Source organism: Pelophylax lessonae (assembly GCF_965119305.1).
Source record: "Pelophylax lessonae genome assembly, chromosome: 6".
Taxonomy (NCBI): Eukaryota; Metazoa; Chordata; class Amphibia; order Anura; family Ranidae; genus Pelophylax; species Pelophylax lessonae.
Genome location: NC_138773.1, coordinates 76,958,409 through 76,978,186, shown reverse-complemented (window position 1 = coordinate 76,978,186; position 19,778 = coordinate 76,958,409). Strand labels below are relative to the sequence as shown.

The following is a 19,778-nucleotide window of genomic DNA, read 5'->3' as shown; positions in this document are numbered from 1 at the left end:
CCAGCAGTATCTGTTCAGTTTTTTTATATAATGGCAGACTGTGAGCATGTCTGGAGCTATGAAAAGTGGAGTTCGTTTGAAATATTTTTCATTAAAATAATAACCTAAAAGATCTTCAACAGTTTCAGAAATTTGTGTGTGTGACTGATTTTTTGATCAAAAATTCAGTCAACAAGAAACGTGTTTCAGAATAAATTACTCAGATCCAATCAGACGTTAAAATTGGATATCAAATAAAAAGTGGGTGTAGAAACAATTGCTGATGTATTTTGTCTATTGATCTATGACCGCTCGCTGTCAGTTTTGGGTACTGATTGAATTGTTCAGGTTTGACATGGAATAACAATTGGTGACAGGTCCTATGTAGGTTGCAGCATGCAGGAAAATTCCATCTGGTTATTTGTAAATCGTTAGGAAAAATGTTGCCTTTGGAGGAGAAAATAGAAACATTCTTTCCTTTATAATATATCGGATTGTATGAAGTATTGAGGAGGCAATGTAACTCCACCTCACCACCTTCTTTTAACCCCATTGTGCCACAATCGTGTGCATTGCATAAGGTTACAGGACATCTGCAGCACTTTCCCATTCACCACCTGCAGATTGCTACATGTCGAGTAGATTTTGCACAGGTGCAACTGCGCATTTTTACCAATCCCCCCCCCCCCCCCACACTTTTTTTTTTTTTTTGCTTTAAGCATCCCCTCCCTATCCCTAGCAGCATCTACTTGCCTATCATTCACTCCCTTGCTGTTCTATTCAACGCCAGTAGCTATAGGGATACCCAATACTCCCGGGTATGGTAGAGCATGTGACAGTTCTGGGCCTGCTATCCTGTTTTTCTTACTTTACCTAAATAAAAATCTTCCGCTTGAGATTTCATATATTGCAGCTCACTAATCCTTAAACTTTGTGCTTCCATTCCTTTTTTTTTTTTTTTTTTTTTTTTTTTGGCTTTTTCCCCTCTGTTCTCTCCTGGTGATTTGGCCAGTAACACACCTCCTGTATTAGCGTGCCCCCACTCTGGATAAGGGGAGCACAGGCGGGGCACCTTTGGACAGCAGCATTGATAATGGAGGGAGTAATGATGTATTAGCAGATTTAAATACACTAACAAATTTAATCTGAACTCCAGCTAACACTTAATAAGTAGTTGGGTATGGGATCCTCCGCTATCTTGATTTGCCAGGTCTTCCTCACGGGCACCAAAATCTTCACTCTGCCTTTCTCTAGGGATCTTCATCTATCTGAATTAGCCAGGAGGAGAAGTCCTTCGCATTCTAGTTCATTCATTCCAGCTTAAGCCCACGTTCACATTGGTTCGATTTAACATGTCAAATCAGAGGCAGTTGCCGGCAATGGCACTGTCCAAATCGGTGCCACACCGACTTAGCGGTGCCGTACCGATTCTTTAAAAGTAGTTTCTGTACTACTTTTGGCAATTTGGAGGGGGAGATTTCCATAGACATCTGTGCAGGAACCCGCACAGAAGTCTGTGAAATCCGCCCCGAAGTCAGACTGAAATGCAGGCTTAAAGTCGTGCGAGTTCAGCTGAGCTCCATTTCAAACCACCTGCCCTCAGTGTGAACCCTGGGCTCAAGATATACCCTTGTCAGGGCTTGGCTCACAGCAGCTCTCGTCTCTGTGCTCAGGCTGCTCAGCTGTCGGATAATTGTCAGCACATTGTTTCCTCAGTGGCTCACCTGGTTATTATCTGCTCTTCAGTCCCACCTACAGCCAGCCCCTTCTGACTATTTAAGCTGCCTTGTTTATTGCTTTCCTGCCTTTGCCTTGTCAAGATATCCTGAGTTTTTCCGCTGTGTTCCTTTTAAAGACTTTACCCAGCTGACGTACCTTCTGGGTCCTGGTGCCAACTTTCTGCTTCCGACTACGCTGATTTCTGGCTCTGTGATCACCGGCTTGTCTGATTTCCCTTTTTAGCTTCTGAACCCTGGGTTATGTTTTGATTACATTCCTGTTCTGTACTATTTTTCCTATTACATTAAACGTGTGAATTTTTTTACTTTTCTGTCTGTTTGATTCATGGTTCCTGACAACCCTCTCTAGCACCAACATCTTTGCTGTCGTCTTTTTCTGGGTGTAGTGTGGGATCTGCAGCCATCTTGATTGGCTGGGCCCTCAATCTCTTGCCAGCACCAAAATCCTAACCCAGTCTTTTTCCAGGTGTGGAATCTTTAGCAATCTTGAATTTCCACCCCTCACTCCCATGCTAGCACTGATATTTTCACTCTGGTCTTTTGCTAGATGCAGGTTCTTTGGCCATCATGGTTTGTTGGGTCTTCACTCCCTCTGCAGCGCCAATGTCCTCACCGCAGTCTTATCTGGCTTTGGGATCTTTTGGGCATCTTGGTTTCCTGGCCGAGAATGACGTAACTTCTGTGCTCATTCTGGCACCTAGGAATGCCAAGATTGCACACAGAGTTGCAAAGGTGCTGCTTAGTGTACGTTCTAAAGACGGCTGAGAACAGGCAGGTACATTTGTTTTATTGCAGAAGAGACGTAGCAACTAAGAGCCTACCTGCTCGTAATTTTGTCATTTTTCATTTAAGTTTGCTTTAGGTATATCCGAAGTTAATCTTTAAATGAGTATCCAATTAATAAATCTATAAATTCTCATCCTTCTCTGCTTGATTTCGTGACCGGTTCACATTGCAAGGTCATAGCTGCCATTTATAAAGTGCTCTTGTAAAGTTGTACCATGTTCCGGTGATGCCTTGTCTGACCACATTTTCAGTGCTAGCAATAAACCATCCTGGAGTTTAAGCTTGCCATATACGGTCCAAATATCTGCCAGTATTGGCTGGTAAAACAGAAACCAGTAGACATTCTGCCCCAGTGTACACCAGCCTGTTCGACAGAAGCCAGCTGAACTGGCATGCTGGAAAATCAGCATCCGATCAGCACTAATGGCTGCCAACACAGACTGGTGTGTTCTGGCGAAGGGGATGTGCCCCTCTGTCATAACACACAAGCTCAGCAGGGGAAATCGCTGTACTAACATCGGATAGTTACTACAGGATCTCCTCCCGAGCTCAGTTTTAGTTCAGCCCGTTAGGTTGAACAAATAAACCCTGATGGTGTGTACTAGGCATTAGGGACAAGGACTGCATCCTAGACTCTCAGTAACACTTTGATTGCTTTTTAAATTTAGTTTCTCCTTTTCCTTTTCTGTGTTTATCACAATTTGAGCACTTCCTGAGGGGGAACTTGTCCAGACAACCCTTTCATTGTAATATCTTCATATCGGCCTTGGTTTCTGAGATTCTGGAAGTAGTGTGTTAGTGTCAGTGATCTTTAATAGTGTGCGTATAAGATCATATAACTGCATACACAAGCCATCCAGGCACCGTGCCATTAAGTAACTCTTCCTATTGTGAAATGGGTCTTGTTTGCATACCATGGAAGTAATGTGGCCTATCGAGCCATATCTCAACTGTACATCGAATCGGGCTTGTTTACTGAATTATTAGGTGCAGCAGCCAATCAGAATTCAGCTCTTAACTACAGCCGGAGATTTGCTTTCTTGCTTGCTGTGGATTTGCACTCTGCACTCCTTTATTTACAGATTCTGCAGGTTTGTACATAGGTTTGTGTGTGTGTGTTCTGTAGTGGAGAGTCAATCACAAAATAGAGATTGGCCATAGTCTGGTTAACTTTGTTGTCTCACAGCCTATGCTTTGCTTTAATTTGAACAAAATTAAGACATTATTGGCTGTTAGTGAACAAAACATACAATTATTTTTTCTCCTTCTTTAATTTTAATAACATAATGACCTTCTCTGGTATATCAGAGCCAGTCTAGCCAAATGTGCTGTTTTAGTCTTAGGAGCCCGATGCTCTTATGTGTCTTTTGATATTTCAACAGAGAGATCACTTTGCCATAGATCCAACCTCTATTTCTGCACATCTCTGTGTGTCCCCACACCTCTTCAACAAAATGGTGGCCTTACGCGCACAGACACCAACTCCTTGTTGCATAAATGTGAATAAGATAGGTAAAAGATGGCTTCAGCTCCTGTTTTTCTGATGAGAACTCCACAGATGCGTTTCATCCTTGTCGGGCCTAAAATAGAACTATAGGCAAAACTTTTTTTCATTTTGGATAGAGTAAGGGTCATAATCCCTGTCTGAATTCTTTTCGCCATCTCAATCCCATTGTGGAGATTTGGCTTCACTTCCTGTCCATAGCCAAACAGGAAGGGAGAGGAAATCCCTCCAAAATAATGAAACCTTTGTTCCCCCCCCCCCCCCCCCCGGGTCACCCAAACGTGTCCCTTTTACTTTCAATGATAATGGTAAACAGGACAAATAGAAAGGGAGAAATTCCCTAACAGGAGCACAGACAGCAATAAAAACCTAATAGGGGTTCTGATCCATCTCTACTCTATCCAAAACTTAAAAAAGTTTTGCCTTTAGCTATATTTCCATCTTATAGGCCAAACGTCTGAGAGGAAACGCGTCTAAAGAATTCTCTGCTGGTGGAGAACAGGAACTGAAGCCATGTTTTACCTATCTCATTTACATTTGTGCAAAAAGGAGTCAGTGTCTGTGTGCAGACGGCCACCATTTTGTTGAAGTCTACTAGATCCTGAGAAGCTGTTTCTGTATGTCTTGCACCAATCTATTCACATGCTGATCCAACTGACACAGGTTAGGGGGGGCATTCAATCGGTACTATTTTCATTGTTTTGGCCCCCCAAAAGTCCAACAAAGATAGTGGGAGCCCCCATGATGTGCAGACCCAGGAACATCTCACCAGTAGAGCCCCTCAAAAGATAGAAACCATCATGTTATGTGGCTCCGTTGTCCACCATGTACCAAAAACTGAAATAAAATTTTTGGATGGTTTGACACCTATGTAAAAAATGTTATTTTTGTGTATTCAAGTAATGTTTCTGATTCCCTTCCCCATAAATGTCGTTTTGAGTGTGGAAGCAGCTCAGAAGCACCTCACATGCCTATTTAATGTGGATTGCCGAAAATAACAACCAGTGTGTTTCTGCAATAGAATAAAGTCCAGTTCTAGACCTCTGGCTCCCAAACCCTCCCTCTTCACCAGAGAGAAGGTAAATATTGAATGTAATTGGATGGTGACTAGGATGTGGTTCAGATTTATTGTGAAGCCACGAAGTTTGCAAATTGTGAACTTTTGTCCAAAAACTTTGCAAGTTTGGCACTAGTCACAAGAACCAATAATTTGAAGTAATGGAAACCCATCCCCCTTTAAAATAGAACAGCCATTTTGTCAGAGGGGTGTTGGAATGGTTATGGAAAGCTGACAATTCTGTGTAAGGAAGAATTCTCCTCCCTCTTCCATAGAGTTTAATGGAGTTCACCGCAAAGTTCACAGGCAAGATTCATGTAGCACAGGGATCCTCAAACTACGGCCCTCCAGCAGTTGCGGAACTACACATCCCATGAGGCATTGTAAAACTCTGACAATCACAGACATGACTAGGCATGATGGTAATTGTAGTTCCTGAACAACTGGAGGGCCGTAGTTTGAAGACCCCTGATGTAGCATTTTGCCAACTGAACCTGGAAAAATTTGCTCATTCTAAGTTATTAATACCTATTCTTGCATCATAACTTTGTTAAACACTTGATGAAACTCCACTCTAAATACTATGCCTATCAATCCTGTTGGGTTCAACAGGTTTGATGGATTAGGGCATTTTTATGGGAGTGGCGTGGTGGAGAAAATTTCAAGCGCACGCACTTTATATTTTCACAAAGGGTGAACAGGTACTGGAAAAGTGGTGCCAAGGTCTGTGTCAGCCTGGCAATACTCCCTACTAGTCAACCTCACCCTTATCAGGAGCGCCAAAGGATGTCTGCATTGTACCTACTATAGACTAGGCCATTAAAACTGTACTTTTTATGCATTTAAAATAATGGCATGACTTTCTGATAAAGATGGCGAATTTACTTAAAGAAACCAAAATAAAAACTAGTTGAAGCCAGTAAATGTTTTGGGTGGGGTTCTCACCAGATGAAATGTATGTGGGAGTAACTGATTGTTAATTCACTAGTGTCTGATGACACATGTTCTCTGCTGGTCTTGCATCACTAAAGTTGGTAACATTAGGCATGTGTATGTAAATCAATCGAGGGCAAGGCTTTTCCAGGGCTATTCTATAGTTTTGCATACATAATGAGACATCTTATCCTGTGTTTGGAGTATGAGAGCGCATAATAATGACAATCCTAGTGTTAAGGATGTCAATGGGTCTACAGAAAATTGATACACACTATATTACAAAATATATTGGGACATCTGCCTTTACACACAAATGAACTTTAATGGCATCCCAGTCTTAACCTATAGGGTTCAATATTTGGTTGGACTACCCTTTGCAGCTATAACCGCTTCAACTCTTCTGGGAAGACTGTCCACAAGGTTTAGGAGTGTGTCTTTGGGAATGTTTGACTATTCTTCCAGAAACGCATTTGTGAGGTCAGGCACTGATGTTAGAGAGAAGGTCTGGCTCGCAGTCTGTGCTCAAATTCATCCCAAAGGTGTTTTATCAGGTTGAGGTCAAGACTCTGTTTAGGCCAGTCAAGTTCTTCCACCCCAAACTTGCTCTTCCATGTCTTTTATGAACCTTGCTTTGTGCACTGGTGCGCAGTCATGTTGGAACAGGAAGGGCAGACCCCAAACTGTTCCCACCATGTTGGGAGAATGAAATTGTCCAAAATGTCTTGGTATGCTGACGCCTTAAAGAGGAAGTAAACCCTCCTCAGGAAGTTGTACCTATAGGTAAGCCTATGATAAGGCTTACCTATAGGTACTGTAAATATCTCCTAAACATGTACGGTTTAGGAGATATTTACCTTTAATGCAGCCAGTGACGTCACTGGCGCATGCGCTCTGAAGGAACGGCTGATCGTGCCGTTCCTTCAGAGCCCCGTGCCGTGACCGTCGGCTCCCGCGCGGGTGCGCGGGAGTGACGTCACCGCAGCTCCGGCCAATCAGATGGCCGGATGCCGCGATCCTGGAAGACGGGCGACTGAACATGTCGCTCGTCATACAGGTAAGAGAGCGGCACGGCGGGGCTCGTTCTAAGGTAAGTATTTCATAATGAGCTAGTATGCGATGCTCATTATGTCTTTCTCTTGCAGGTTGTAAAAAAAAAAAATTTTTTTAAACGAGTTTACAACCTCTTTAAGAGTCCCCCCCCCCCCCGCCCCTGAAAAAAAACCCACACCATAATCCCCCCCCCTCCACCAAATGATTTGGACCAGTGACTTGTTCCCCTCAAATGTTGGGGTGTATGGGGAGGCTGTAGCGTAGGGGTGGGGTACCTTTTTTCTGCCAAGGGCCATTTGGATGTTTATGACATCATTCGGCGGCCGTACAAAATTATTAACTTAAAAATGAGCCTGTTATATTTTGTCAACATTTAACTAACTCACCCCTTATGTGATGGCTGGAACTGCTTCTCTTTGGTGAGTCTGGCGGGTACTGCTGGCTGGTACTGTGCTGTGGGTGCTGCTGGCTGATACTGCTGTCGGTACGGCTGGAACAGGCTGGTACACTGCTGGCTGGTACACTGCTGGCTCAGGTTGGTACACTGCTGGCTGGTACTGCTGGCTCAGGTTGGTACACTGCTGGCTGGTACTGCTGGAACAGGCTTGTACACTGCTGGCTGGTACTGCTTGAACAGGCTTGTACACTGCTGGCTGGTACTGCTTGAACAGGCTTGTACACTGCTGGCTGGTACTGCTTGAACAGGCTTGTACACTGCTGGCTGGTACTGCTTGAACAGGCTTGTACACTGCTGACTGGTACTGTTGGAACAGGCTGGCTTAGGCTGGTACTGCTGGCTCAGGCTGGTACACTGCTGGCTGGTACTGCTGGCTCAGGCTGGTACACAGCTGGCTGGTACTGCTGGCTCAGGCTGGTAGTGCTGGAACAGGCTGGTACACTGCTGGCTCAGGCTGGTTGTGCTGACTGGTACTGCTGGCTCAGGCTGGTACTGCTGGCTAGAGACATCAAAATCAACGGAGTGAGTCATGTATGAGAACTAAGGAGCGGCGCTGCACTGGAGGACGATACTTCCTGTATTGGTCAGTCCCTTCACAGGCGTAGTGCATTTGTTATCACTCCGCCTGTGACTCAGACTGTCAGGATGGAGCTGGAACTATAGACAGACACCTCACCTCTCGGGAGACTTGGGATGACATGGGGGGCTGGACCAAATGATTTTTGCAGGCCGCACATTCCCCACCCCTGCTTTAGCGAGAGGTAAAAAGATTTATAACGAAAGTGTATTGTCTGGATCCTTATGAGAGAATTTAGGAGCAAAGAATGTCATATTAAAAGTGCAACACCACACTCTGAAAGGAGACCGAAGCATTTTCTCATGCAATGGAAATTGGTGCTTGTGAATAATTATTTTGTTGGTATTTTATGCTTTATTAGATGAATTATATTTTCTATATATGAACTTTTTATAAATGCATAAAATCAAGTTATATAAAAACCCTCCAGGGTTGATTGGCAGCTTTAGCTTTTCGTGCACATGAATATGGGGGTTTTTTTTATGTAAAGTTTTTTTTTTTTTTTTCTCCCACGATCTTCTCCGTGAGGAGGTGGTTTGCTGGAGCTGATTGTGTGCTTTCACGATGTTAGATTTCAGTCTAAAAATACCCACTGACTTCATTCTGCAGTCCCACTGTTCTGCTCTGGTACAAGTTAATAGCACACGTGGGAGATCTCCTCCTGGTACCTTATTCTCTGCACTAGGAAGCTTCCATCTTAGAGTGGCCATCTTGTCACACCTTGTCCAAAGGCCTACTAGACTTGAAAGTCGGAAATTAGTAACCCAAAAAAAACCAATTCAAATAAATTTTTTGAACCACTGTGGTTTCATTGGCAGAAGTTAAAATGGTTACTTCGGGTTATTGGACTGCCATAACCTTTTGCATTGCTTTACAAAAAAAGCCTGATGGAATAAAATGCAGTACACTCAAATGTATCTAAGGCTAGGTTCACACCTTGTGTGCCTGGAATGCTCTCAAAATCGCACATGCGCTAAATCGCTCTGCCCTTTGGCATTCACATGTATCTGGTAACGTGCGTGGTAAACTGCGTGGTGCAGAGTGATTTTAAATAAGGGACTTCATTTGCGCATTTTTGCGCATTTCTTGCACTTTGGTGGCTTTAGTAACACTTAAAGGTCTTGTCTCTTCCCATAGCCTGTGACTTTGCAGTAAAAGTAGAAGCCTCAGACTTATGAGCTCCTCTCTCTCTTCCTATCAGCATATTCCTTGTTGGCACCTAAGCACTAACTGCCACACAACAGTTTGGCTTTCTGTGCTGCTTCTCCCTGACCCTGAGCTCTGCTGTAACAGGTACTACGTGATGCCGCTAACAAGTCTAATTCAAGTATTTTGCACTGCTTGCCTTTTAATATATTTAGTGATATATTGATGTTTATAGAGCTGCATAATTGTATGTCGTCTATATAATTAGACCGAGACAAACCACTTGTATTTATTTTCTACCATTTGTAAGATAGTCGGAGACACAGCAAAAACGTGTTCTTTGCTAGAGACAGGAGTTGTGTGTGCACGTGTGCGTGCGTTACGTTTTAGTACTTAAAAGCGGTTTTTATTGAACTTTAAAAAAAGTATGCGTTGCTCCTCTTGTTCTGCTGTGTTTGTACAAGCTCTTGAACTGCATTTTGTACCAGTCATCAAATTATGCTCATTGTCTTGGAAGAATTTTAGAATCTCTTTACAGACATTTACTTAGTTAATATAGACTGTGATATAGAGTGTTTCCTCCATTGTACATTTGAGCATTTATCATTGGACAAAGTGGACATTTAAAGCCAATACAAGCAAAATGGCATAAGTTAGTTTAAAGTAGAACTCAGGTTAAAAAGTAAATAATGGCCCATAAGACCCCGTTCAGAGAGGGGCGACACGACTTGGTGGGGCGACCTGTGAAGTCGCGGTGCACGCTGTGCACCGCGACCTCGGCGCGACTTGCACGGACTTCATATCATTGTAGTCAATGCAAGTCGCCTCCAGGTCGCCCCAAAGTAGTACAGGACCCTTTTTCTAAGTCGGAGCGACTTGTGTCGCTCCTATTAGAACGGGTCCTGTGCTAATCAATGGCGAGCGACCCACCGCGAATTGTCAGGCGACCAAGTCGCCTGACAAGTCGCGCTAGTGTGAATAGGGTCTTAAAGGATAATTTGAAAAAACATTTTCTTCAATGCGCACCTTTAGAAGCTGTCTGTTGGAGTACTTCTTTTTTTTTTTTTTTTTGCCTTTTTTATCCAGCGCTAGTGGGGCACTATTTCTCCCACTGATACAAGGCACTATACCTCCCACCGACAATTCCATCCACTGACACCAAAGATGGAGCACTATTCATCCAACTGACACCATAGTTGGGGCACTATTCTCCCCACTGACACCAATGATGGGGATTATTCTTCCCACCAAATACCAATGATGGGGCACTATTCCTCCTACTTATAAAAATAATGGGGCACTACTTCTCTCACTAGTACCAATAATGGGGCACTACTTCTCCCACTGCTACAATGATTGGCACTATTCCTCCCACAGATACCAAGGATAAGGTACTATTTTTCCCACTAATACCAATGATGGGGCACCATTCCACCCACTGACACAAATGATGGAAATTATTTTTCCCACTAATACCAATAATGGGGCACTGTTCCTTCTCCAAGGCTATGTTGTGTTCTTTTTTAAAACCCCTCTGATCAAGTCTGCAGAATTTTTTACTCTCAGTGGTCACAATCCAGCCATCCTAAAGTCTAAAGGACAGCATACTGGCCCTTTACCCTGAAAGTTTGGAGACCCCTGGTCTAGATTGTTAGCACAGTAATCGGCTCCTCTCTGTCACTCTACTTTTTTCCTTCTTTCAGCATGCTCCTTGTGCTGCTTTTTCCTCTCCCACTCTAAGTTCAGCTGTACAGTAGACTGCAAGAGGCTGATACCAGGTCAAATTCAGATACTTTGCATATAAAGAAAAAAATAGATATAATGACGTATTAATGAATACATTGCTGAATGTATTTATGTCTTTTAGTTCTGCCTAGAGTTAAGCTTTAATGAATGCTAACTGAAAAATAATTTAAAGTGGTTGTAAAGTCAAGACATTTTTTTTACTTTAATGCATTTCCTGCATTAGGGTAAAAAATGACCCAGTAGCAGTATCTCCCCCTCACCCCTCTAAGTACTTACCTGAGCCCTCGCTCACTCAAGTTGTCTGTGCCTGTCTGTAGCCACTCTCTCTTCCTGTATTCACTGAACAGAGGCAGTAGCAGAGCCAATGGCTGTCATTCAAACCAAAACCTAGGGGAGGCGGCTCAGCCAAGCTGCATGTGTCTATGGGCACACACAGCCTGTCCAGGAGCGAGCCCACACATCTGCCTCATAGCAAGTGGCTTTCTTTTTTGGCAGATGCTAAAAAGGAGGAGCCAAGTGGGCTGGTGAGGGACCCCAGAAGAGAATGTTCAGAGCCTCTGTGCAATACCATACCAATAAAGAAAACATTTTTCCTTTTTAGTTCTACTTTTATTATGCTCTTTTATGTTTTCTTCTGCTTGAGGTTTCATTAGAGTGTGATGCTTTTATTACATAATTATATGCATATTTTTTTTCCTTCTATTTAGGTTTGGACAATGCCACCCCATCCTCACCAAGCTGCTCTACTGGAACAACTCCCAGTACGACAAAAACCTCTGCCAGCGATAAAAAAACACCCTCTGCCAGCGAAAAAGATGAGGGCAACAAGAAAAAGGTTCGGAGACAATGGGAGTCCTGGAGCACAGAGGACAAAAACACCTTCTTTGAGGCCCTTTATGAAGTAAGTGCTCGTTTTATGTGCCCTTTATCTGCTTAAGGACCATTTTGCACAGGTGGCAAAGGGGCAGTAAAAACAGGTAGTTGATTTGCATTTTTACCACCTCCCCACCACCCACTTAAATCCTAACATTGCAGCTAGGCAGTGTTGTACACATGCCATGTCCACAATCAAAGGCAAAATTAAATATGTAGCATAAAACAAATTGGCCGAAAATGTTTAAAACATTTTGATTTTTACATTTTTTTTGGGGGGGAATTTCATATAAAAAAAATGTGAAAAATATTATTTTTGCAAAATTGACGCTCTTTTTTTGTTTATAGCGCATGATCAAAAAATCGCACAGGTGATCAAATACCAACAAAAGAAAGCTCTGTTTGTGGGAAAAAAAGGATGTCAAATTTGTTTAGGTACAGCGTCGCACGACCGCACAATTGTCCGTTAAAGTCACGCAGTGCCGAATCGCAAAATACCCCCTGGTCAGGAAGGGGGTAAAATCTTCCGGGGCTTAAGTGGTTAAGAGCCGGTCGCATTCACATGTCATACGAATTGGATGCGATTTAAAACTCATCCGATTTGCATATATGTGAACCCAGCCTGACTCTTTTATACTCTTGTATTAAAATTCTCAGTGTCCCTTTCTTCTTCAAAATTGTATGATATTCTGTTAAAACAGTTTGATTTACCTTTTATTCGGTGTCCTGCAGTTTATTTTCTTTTCCTCCCTGGTTACTGGCTCTTGTTACCTTTTACTGTACTTGGACTTTACTACAAATCGATGCTTCTACATATGTGTTCCCTACAGCTCCCCTAATGACTTGTGCCACATTTTTATTTTTCTAATCCGTAAACCTAGGTAGGGGAAACGCAGATCACAAACAAACAAAAATTTCCCAGCACACTTACCAGGTAACCTGCAAAAAGACCAAATTGACCCTGTGTAACAATTCACGTTAAAGGCAGACAGTTAGTTGCACACATTTGCAAATATAGGTCAGCTGCAGTGCCCATATCAAGGCTCCTCTGTATGCTGCGGTCCTTATAGTTTTAACTATAGTTTTAAGTCTCCAAATTGGAGCACATATTGCAGTGTATAGATCAAAGGATAAGTTCACCTTTAGTAACATGTTACATCCATACTTAAGGTGTAACACCCCTCCCCCCATTCCCCTGAGTCCCTGTTGTGACAGCAGGCCAAGATCTTCTCCCCACACCCACTGTCACAATAAAAAAAAAAAAAAAAAAAAAAAAAAAAAAAAAGCAGAGTTCTGTGAAAGGGAGAACTACAACTACTGCCAGACATTGCAGCTGACAGCTTTTAGTTCTCAATGAAATCGATGAACTACCAGGGCGTTGATGAATGCTCTAGGTTAGTCTTTGATGGCTCCTGTCATTTAGTAACCGCCTCGCCGTGGAGGTACGGCAGATGGCTACACTGACAGTCTGCAGGATCCTGAGATTGCACCTGCAATCTGCCGATTGCTAGTGCATTGCTTTTTACAGGCTCCAAGTAAATAAATAAACTAAATAAATGCACATTTTTTTTTTCTTGCAAAGAGATGTGCATTTATTTATTTTTTTTTAAAAGGTGACCTTATCCTTTAAGGTTTGCCTGCAGGGAACCTACTCCTCCCCAAAGGGATGGGGACACAGCAGACGCCCAGCAGGAGCACAATGACAGCTGAAGGCATCCAGCGTCTCCCTGCACCAAATCCAGCCAACAAGCTGTGCAAGCAAGTGGCAACTGCTCCAATCCTTAACTAGCCTTTGCAGTAAGGTGCACATGGATGGGCAACAGGGGAAACACAGATGGCTGTCTGCAGGGTCCCCTGGGGACCACATTGTAAGCACCAACTGGATGCATTCAGCCTCCAGGCAACAAGTTGAGCACGAGGGTGTATACCCTTGATGCACAAGGGATTTTCTTCCCTTTTGTTTTCTTACCCTTTGTTTGTATAGCTGTTAAACCACCCTTTATCTTGTGTATCTATTCTTGTTTCGAAGATGTGTTCTTTCTTTCATCTCTTTCTGGTATATTGTTGTCAGAGCTCATATATACTATACACTGCTAAACGATGGAACCATATCAAGCAATAATTGTCTTTGCGGCTAGCAGGACATGATTTAAGCAAATGTGATTATGCATCTTTTCTTTCACTTATCACTTTAGCATGGGAAGGATTTTGAAGCCATTCAGAACAACATCGCCCTCAAGTACAAGAAGAAAGCCAAGCCAGCCAGCATGGTAAAGAACAAGGAGCAGGTCCGCCACTTCTACTACAGAACATGGCACAAAATTTCCAAGTACATCGACTTCAACAATGGTGAGTGTCCTCTGCTTATTTCTTTTAATACAGGTACTTATATCGTGCCATCAATTTACGCAGCAATTTACATATATATGGCACATTCACTTCAGTCCCTGCTCTCAGGGAGCTTACAAATCTAAGGTCTCTAACTTGCATTCATACATAAACATACAAGGGCCAATTTAGACAGGGACCAATTACCCTACCAGCATGTCTTTGCAGTATGTGAGGAAACCCACGCATGCACAGAGAGAACATGCAGACTCCAGGTAGGTAGTGACGTGGTTGGGATTCAAACCGGCGACCCTAGTGCTGCCAGGTGGAAGTGCATCACTGCCAAAAATTGCCAAGTTGTAAGCGAAGACTATGAATACTTACCACTGCCTGTGTCACAGAAGTCCACTATATTCAGTAGCAATCCTCAGAAGTCCGAAGGGAAACCAAACTTCACTGGCTCCTGCCTCTGACCTTCACGTCATTACCAGACCCTGTAGTGACATGGAGGCCAGGAGAAGGAACCAGTGAGCTCTGTGGAGGACCCTGATTTTGACACCCTTTGAGGACCTCAGAACAGGGTTTCTACTTTATAGAGCCAAGATTAGCTGTGTGGACAGTGGAATCGGTAAGTATTTGTACCTGTCATCGGGACTTAACGATAGTACTGTGTAAGCTATAAGGTGCTGAAGTCGTATTTTATACTGGCTATGACTTCCCATGTGATGGTGCTAATTGGCCCAACATTGTCACATGCTTTTTCATACCTGGAAGTACCAGATATTTTTCTTTGGTTGCGGAGCAAGTGGCAGGGGAGATGGTGAAAGGGAAAATAAATGCAGCTGGGTTTGATGGGTTAAAGCAAACTTGTTGCTTTGCTCTGAATAGATAAAGCATTTGTTTTCTCTGACTGCAACTCTAGATACATGGCTAAATATTTGGCTGAAATGCATACATTTACACATTTATATATGTTTTTGCCCATTAGCCATTCTTCTATTTCTTGGTTCAAGTTTATTACTTCCAAGGATCTCTTTATTGGATAGGTAATCAATATCACACTGTCCTTTGAGCTGAGCAAGGACAGGTGACAAAGCTGAATTGCTTTTTTAGTAACTGTCACGTGCCTGGTTGTTTAGTGTAAAAAATGTGTTTAACCCATTGGCGCCAGCCGTATCAATTATGCGGCCCTGCTGAGAGTGTGCTCCTGGCACAGGTACCAGCGGCAAACAGCTCACAATCGCTGTTTGCGATCAGGAGCTTTCCAATCATGTGACTGTCATGGACACAGCCGATCACATGGGTAAAGTGTCATGTCATTGACTCTTTACCGAGATCGGGGTCGCACCGTGTCCTAGCAACACGGCGCGCGAGAGAGGCTGTTCTGGTGCGCCGTCATATGACGGCATCCCAGAACAATAGCTACACCGCTCCACCGTCATTTGAAGGCGGGCAGGTAGCAAGCGGTTTAAAAAAAAAAAAGTTTTGCCTCTTAGTTGCACTTTAATATATTACTGTTGAGTGGTGTTACCCAGTCTATAATTTTTCCATTTTTTTTTTTTATTAGTTTGAAACCAATAATCTTGCTTTAGTTTAAAGGGGTTTTAAACTCTTTTGTGTTTTTTTTTTTTTTTTTTTTAAATAAAAATAAGCATGCGCTAATCCTCTTCTTCTGGGGTGCCCCGCCGGCGCTCCAGGCCCCTTCTCCTAATAGCGTGCTCCCACGGAAAGCCGCTTTCCCTGGGGGCACCTGTGCAGGCTCGCTCCCGAGTCCCGTTGCATCCATTGACACAGACAACGGGACTTTGCCCTGCTCGCATCATTGTCACTGGCTGCTATGAGTCTATCCAATGATGAGAGAGACCACGGCTGTTGCCGCAGCGCTTGTGCAAATTGCTGCATGGGATCGGACTCTGGCAAGAAAAAGGGGGGGTTAGGGGGATCTGCAGCACAGGTTTTTCACCCTAATGCATAGAATTCATTAAAGCGAAAAACCTTGAGGCTTTACAACCACTTTAAAGAATGGATTTGAGCAAAAGACCTGATCTACAGCGATAGCTTAAAGTGTTTTTTTTTTTTTTTTTTCTTTCTTTCCTGTATGACAGCAGCAGGATGGTTTGTTCTGCAATGTAAAATGCCTCTAATATTTCTTGTATATTTTTTTATTACAAATTTAAAATATAGTTGCCTGTCTAGCACATTACCACTCATGGCACTTATGTATGATATTTTATTATTTATTTTTTTTACAGTATTTTCTTGTGGTCTTAAGAAGTCATCACAGGAGCTTTATGGCCTCATCTGTTATGGGGAGCTACGAAAAAAAATTGGCGGATGTAAGTTTTTTTTTTTTTTTTTTTTCCCTTGGTGTAAAGGCAATGCAAACATGAAAAAGAAAATTTATAATGTGATGCCAATGTATTTTAGTAGGTAGCTTAAAGTATAGCTAGCAAACCTCCTCCTTCTTCCTTAATTTTTTTTATTTTTTTTATAGCTTTGAATAGAGTGTAGAGGGATTAAAATACCTGTCAGTTTTTATTGCTGTCTGTGTCCCCATTAGAAGATGCACCCTCTCTATTTGTCCTGTTTACTATTGTCATTGAAAGTATCAGAAAACCCCAAATTTTGGGTTGTCCCCAGAAAAGTAATGAAGGGGAAATCTTCCAAAGAGGACACTAATTCTGGTGACCTTGGGGTCCCCAAAGAGTTCTCTTAATTTGCAGGAATTTCCTCTCACTTCCTGTTTGGTTATGGGAAAGGAAGTGAAGGTAAATCCCCACAATTAGACACAGATGGCGAGAAAAAAAATATGCCAGGGGTTATAACCCTCCCTTGCTCTATCCAAAATGAAAAATTTTTTTCAAAAAACATGTTTTGCATATAGTTCTACTTTAAAAGCTAAGTTCACCTTCAAATAATAAATGCACGCTGTCGGGTAATCAATGTACCATGGATTTTTGGTCTGTGATTGTTTTTACTCTCTGGTGCCCCCCCTGTAAACAGCCCCATTGGGGTTGGTCCCCTGCGGTAGGGCGGTCCTTTTGTCTCGTTTATCCTCCCTCTAGCGTTCTAAAACATTATGCAACACCCCTTTCTTGACGTAAATGTATTATTTTGGGCACACTGTGATACCCTGTTCTGTTTGAGCTGTATTTATACCTCCTGTCCTATTTGTTGGACTTGACTCAGGGAAGGGGAGATGAGTTTGGGGGTAGGGTTTTTTTTTTATATATTTTTTTTTTTATTGAACATATGTTAAGGTCGTGTTAGTAGGCCTCTGTTGGGAATAGTCAGTACTTTAGATATTTCTTGCATGATTGTACTGTATTGTTCGGCCCTGCGAGGCCTAAACCTTTGGTGGCGCTATTTTTGTTTTGCCACCGGTGTTTTATGTTCTAGATCTTTGAAAAACACGTAATTAAAACTTTAAAAAAAAAAAAAAAAATAATAATAATAATAAATGCACTTAAGTTTGTAGGTAAAAAAAATGTGCATTTATAATTTTTTTTCTGGAGCCTGCAGGGCATTGCACTCACCAGATTGGGGGGGGTGCAATATTGGGCTCCTACAGAATCTCAGCATTGGTGTCTGCCTGGTAATCCTGAATGGGCAGACAGTTACTGGAGAACATGAAGATCAATAAACTCTGAGAGTGCTCACCAGTGTCCTTGTAGTTTAAGTGATTTGTAAATTCTCATTTTTATTTTGTTAAAATAACAAACATGTCATACGTACCTTCTCTGTGCAGTTGGTTTTGCACAGTGCAGCCCAGAGCCTCCTCTTCTCGGGTTCCTCGCCGGCGCTCCTGGCCTCTCCCTGCTGCTGATTGCCCCCACAGCAAGCAGCTTGCTATGGGGGCACCCGAGGTGAGCTGCAGCTCCCTTTGTCCATTTAGACATGGAGCCGTGACCCGGCCCTGTCCCTTGTCTCTCCTCATTGGCTCACTGAGTTTGACTGAAGGCAGTGGAAGTCAATGGTGCCCCGTTGCTGTCTGTCAATCAGGATGGAGAGTCCCGTACTGCCGAGTCTTTCGTGCAACATCAAATGAGCTTATCCATTAACAACTGTGATTGGTAGAGAAACACATTTTCCTTGTGCTGAGAAGCTGGCAGTGCGGAACCATTCGGGATGCTTTCTTCTCATGTGATCTCTTTAACAGTCATTGATGGAGAAAGACCCTTGCAGGCTACCCATGTTTTAGTATACAAACGTCTCCAGCATGCAGATGCTTCGCTTGCTCTCCTTTTTTTTTTTTTTCCTCTCTCTCTCTCATACACACTTACACTAGAAGTAACCTGGCACACAACGGGTTACATGGTAAATTTTTATCAAGTGATGATGATAACTACAAGTACTGTTGAAAAGTTTTGCTTTATATAGATGCCATGTGGTAGTCATGCATCTAGCGAGTCTATATTTCCAATGTTTGTTTCTTTGTAGGCATGGATGATAAGAACGCCGCCAAGCTGAATGAGCTGATCCAGTTAGGGTGGGTATAAAATGCCTCTGTTGTACCTCATGCTTTCCAAATATGTCAACCAGGGTGCTGGCACTGCCCTTGGGGTTTAATGTTTTTTTTTTTTTTTTTAAAGCCCATCTTAACCAAAATGTTTCGTAGGGGCTAAGCAACACGTTCACTTAAAGTGTAACTCCAGGCAAAAAATAGTTTTATATTGTGCATTCCCGAAGATTCCCTCTATGTATGTTGCCAAGTAAAAACCCCTGATTTTCCAGCAGTTCTTATCTGCTTATACTGCCAGTATGTCTGTGTTGACCTTACTTCCTTTAGAGCAGGGGTCTTCAAACTTTCTAAATGGCCAGTTTACTGTCCTTCAAACCTTTGGGGGGGGGCAGACTGTGGCCAGTAGGAGTAGAAAATGTCCTGGTGTCAGTGGTAGTGAGCAATGCCCTATCTTTGGTATTAGGAGCAGGAATAGTGCGCCATCGTTGGTGTCAGTGGGTGGAATAGTGCCCCATCTTTGGTATTAGGGGGAGGAATAATGCCCCATCTTTGGTATTAGGAGGAGGAATAATGCCCCATCTTTGGTATTAGGAGTAGGGATGCACTGATCCGATATTCGGATCGGATATCGGCTCCGATATGGCCATTTTAGATGGATCGGGGAATCGGTAACATTGACCGATCCACTGGCCGATCCGGTTCTTGCTTGGTAACGGCTCAGCCATCCCTTACTAGGTGCAGTAGTAGTATGAGATGGGAGCCGCTACTTCCTGTATAGGTCCGGCTCACAGGCAGAGTGATATCAGATGCACTCCGCCTGTGAATGGAGGAGCCGTACGCATGAAGTAGCGGCTTTGCTCTGTACTGCAGCCGCTTGCTTTGTATGTAGCTCCGGATCGGTATCGGCGATTTCACAACGCCAGATATCGGTATCAGTATCGGGTCCAAAAAAGTCAGATCGGTGCATCCCTAATTAGGAGGAGAAATAGTGCCCCATCTTTGGTATTACGGCAAATAGTGCCCCATCTTTGGTATTAGGGGGAGGATTAGTGCCCCATCGTTGGGTTCAGTGGGTGGAATAGTGCCCCGTCGTTGGGGTCAGTGGGTGGAATAGTGCCCCATCGTTGGGGTCAGTGGG

At 43.1% G+C, this 19,778-nt stretch overlaps 1 protein-coding gene across 1 annotated transcript in view; it reads left to right on the top strand.

The window, feature by feature from the left end:
• The window catches only part of CRAMP1 (cramped chromatin regulator homolog 1), a 79,499-nt gene that overhangs the window by 12,500 nt on the left and 47,221 nt on the right, over positions 1-19,778 (top strand). The window contains exons 3-6 of the mRNA XM_082260366.1: positions 11,685-11,878; positions 14,046-14,199; positions 16,431-16,514; positions 18,619-18,667. Coding sequence (XP_082116492.1) covers positions 11,685-11,878; positions 14,046-14,199; positions 16,431-16,514; positions 18,619-18,667 — 481 coding nt within the window. The remainder of the gene's footprint in view (positions 1-11,684; positions 11,879-14,045; positions 14,200-16,430; positions 16,515-18,618; positions 18,668-19,778) is intronic.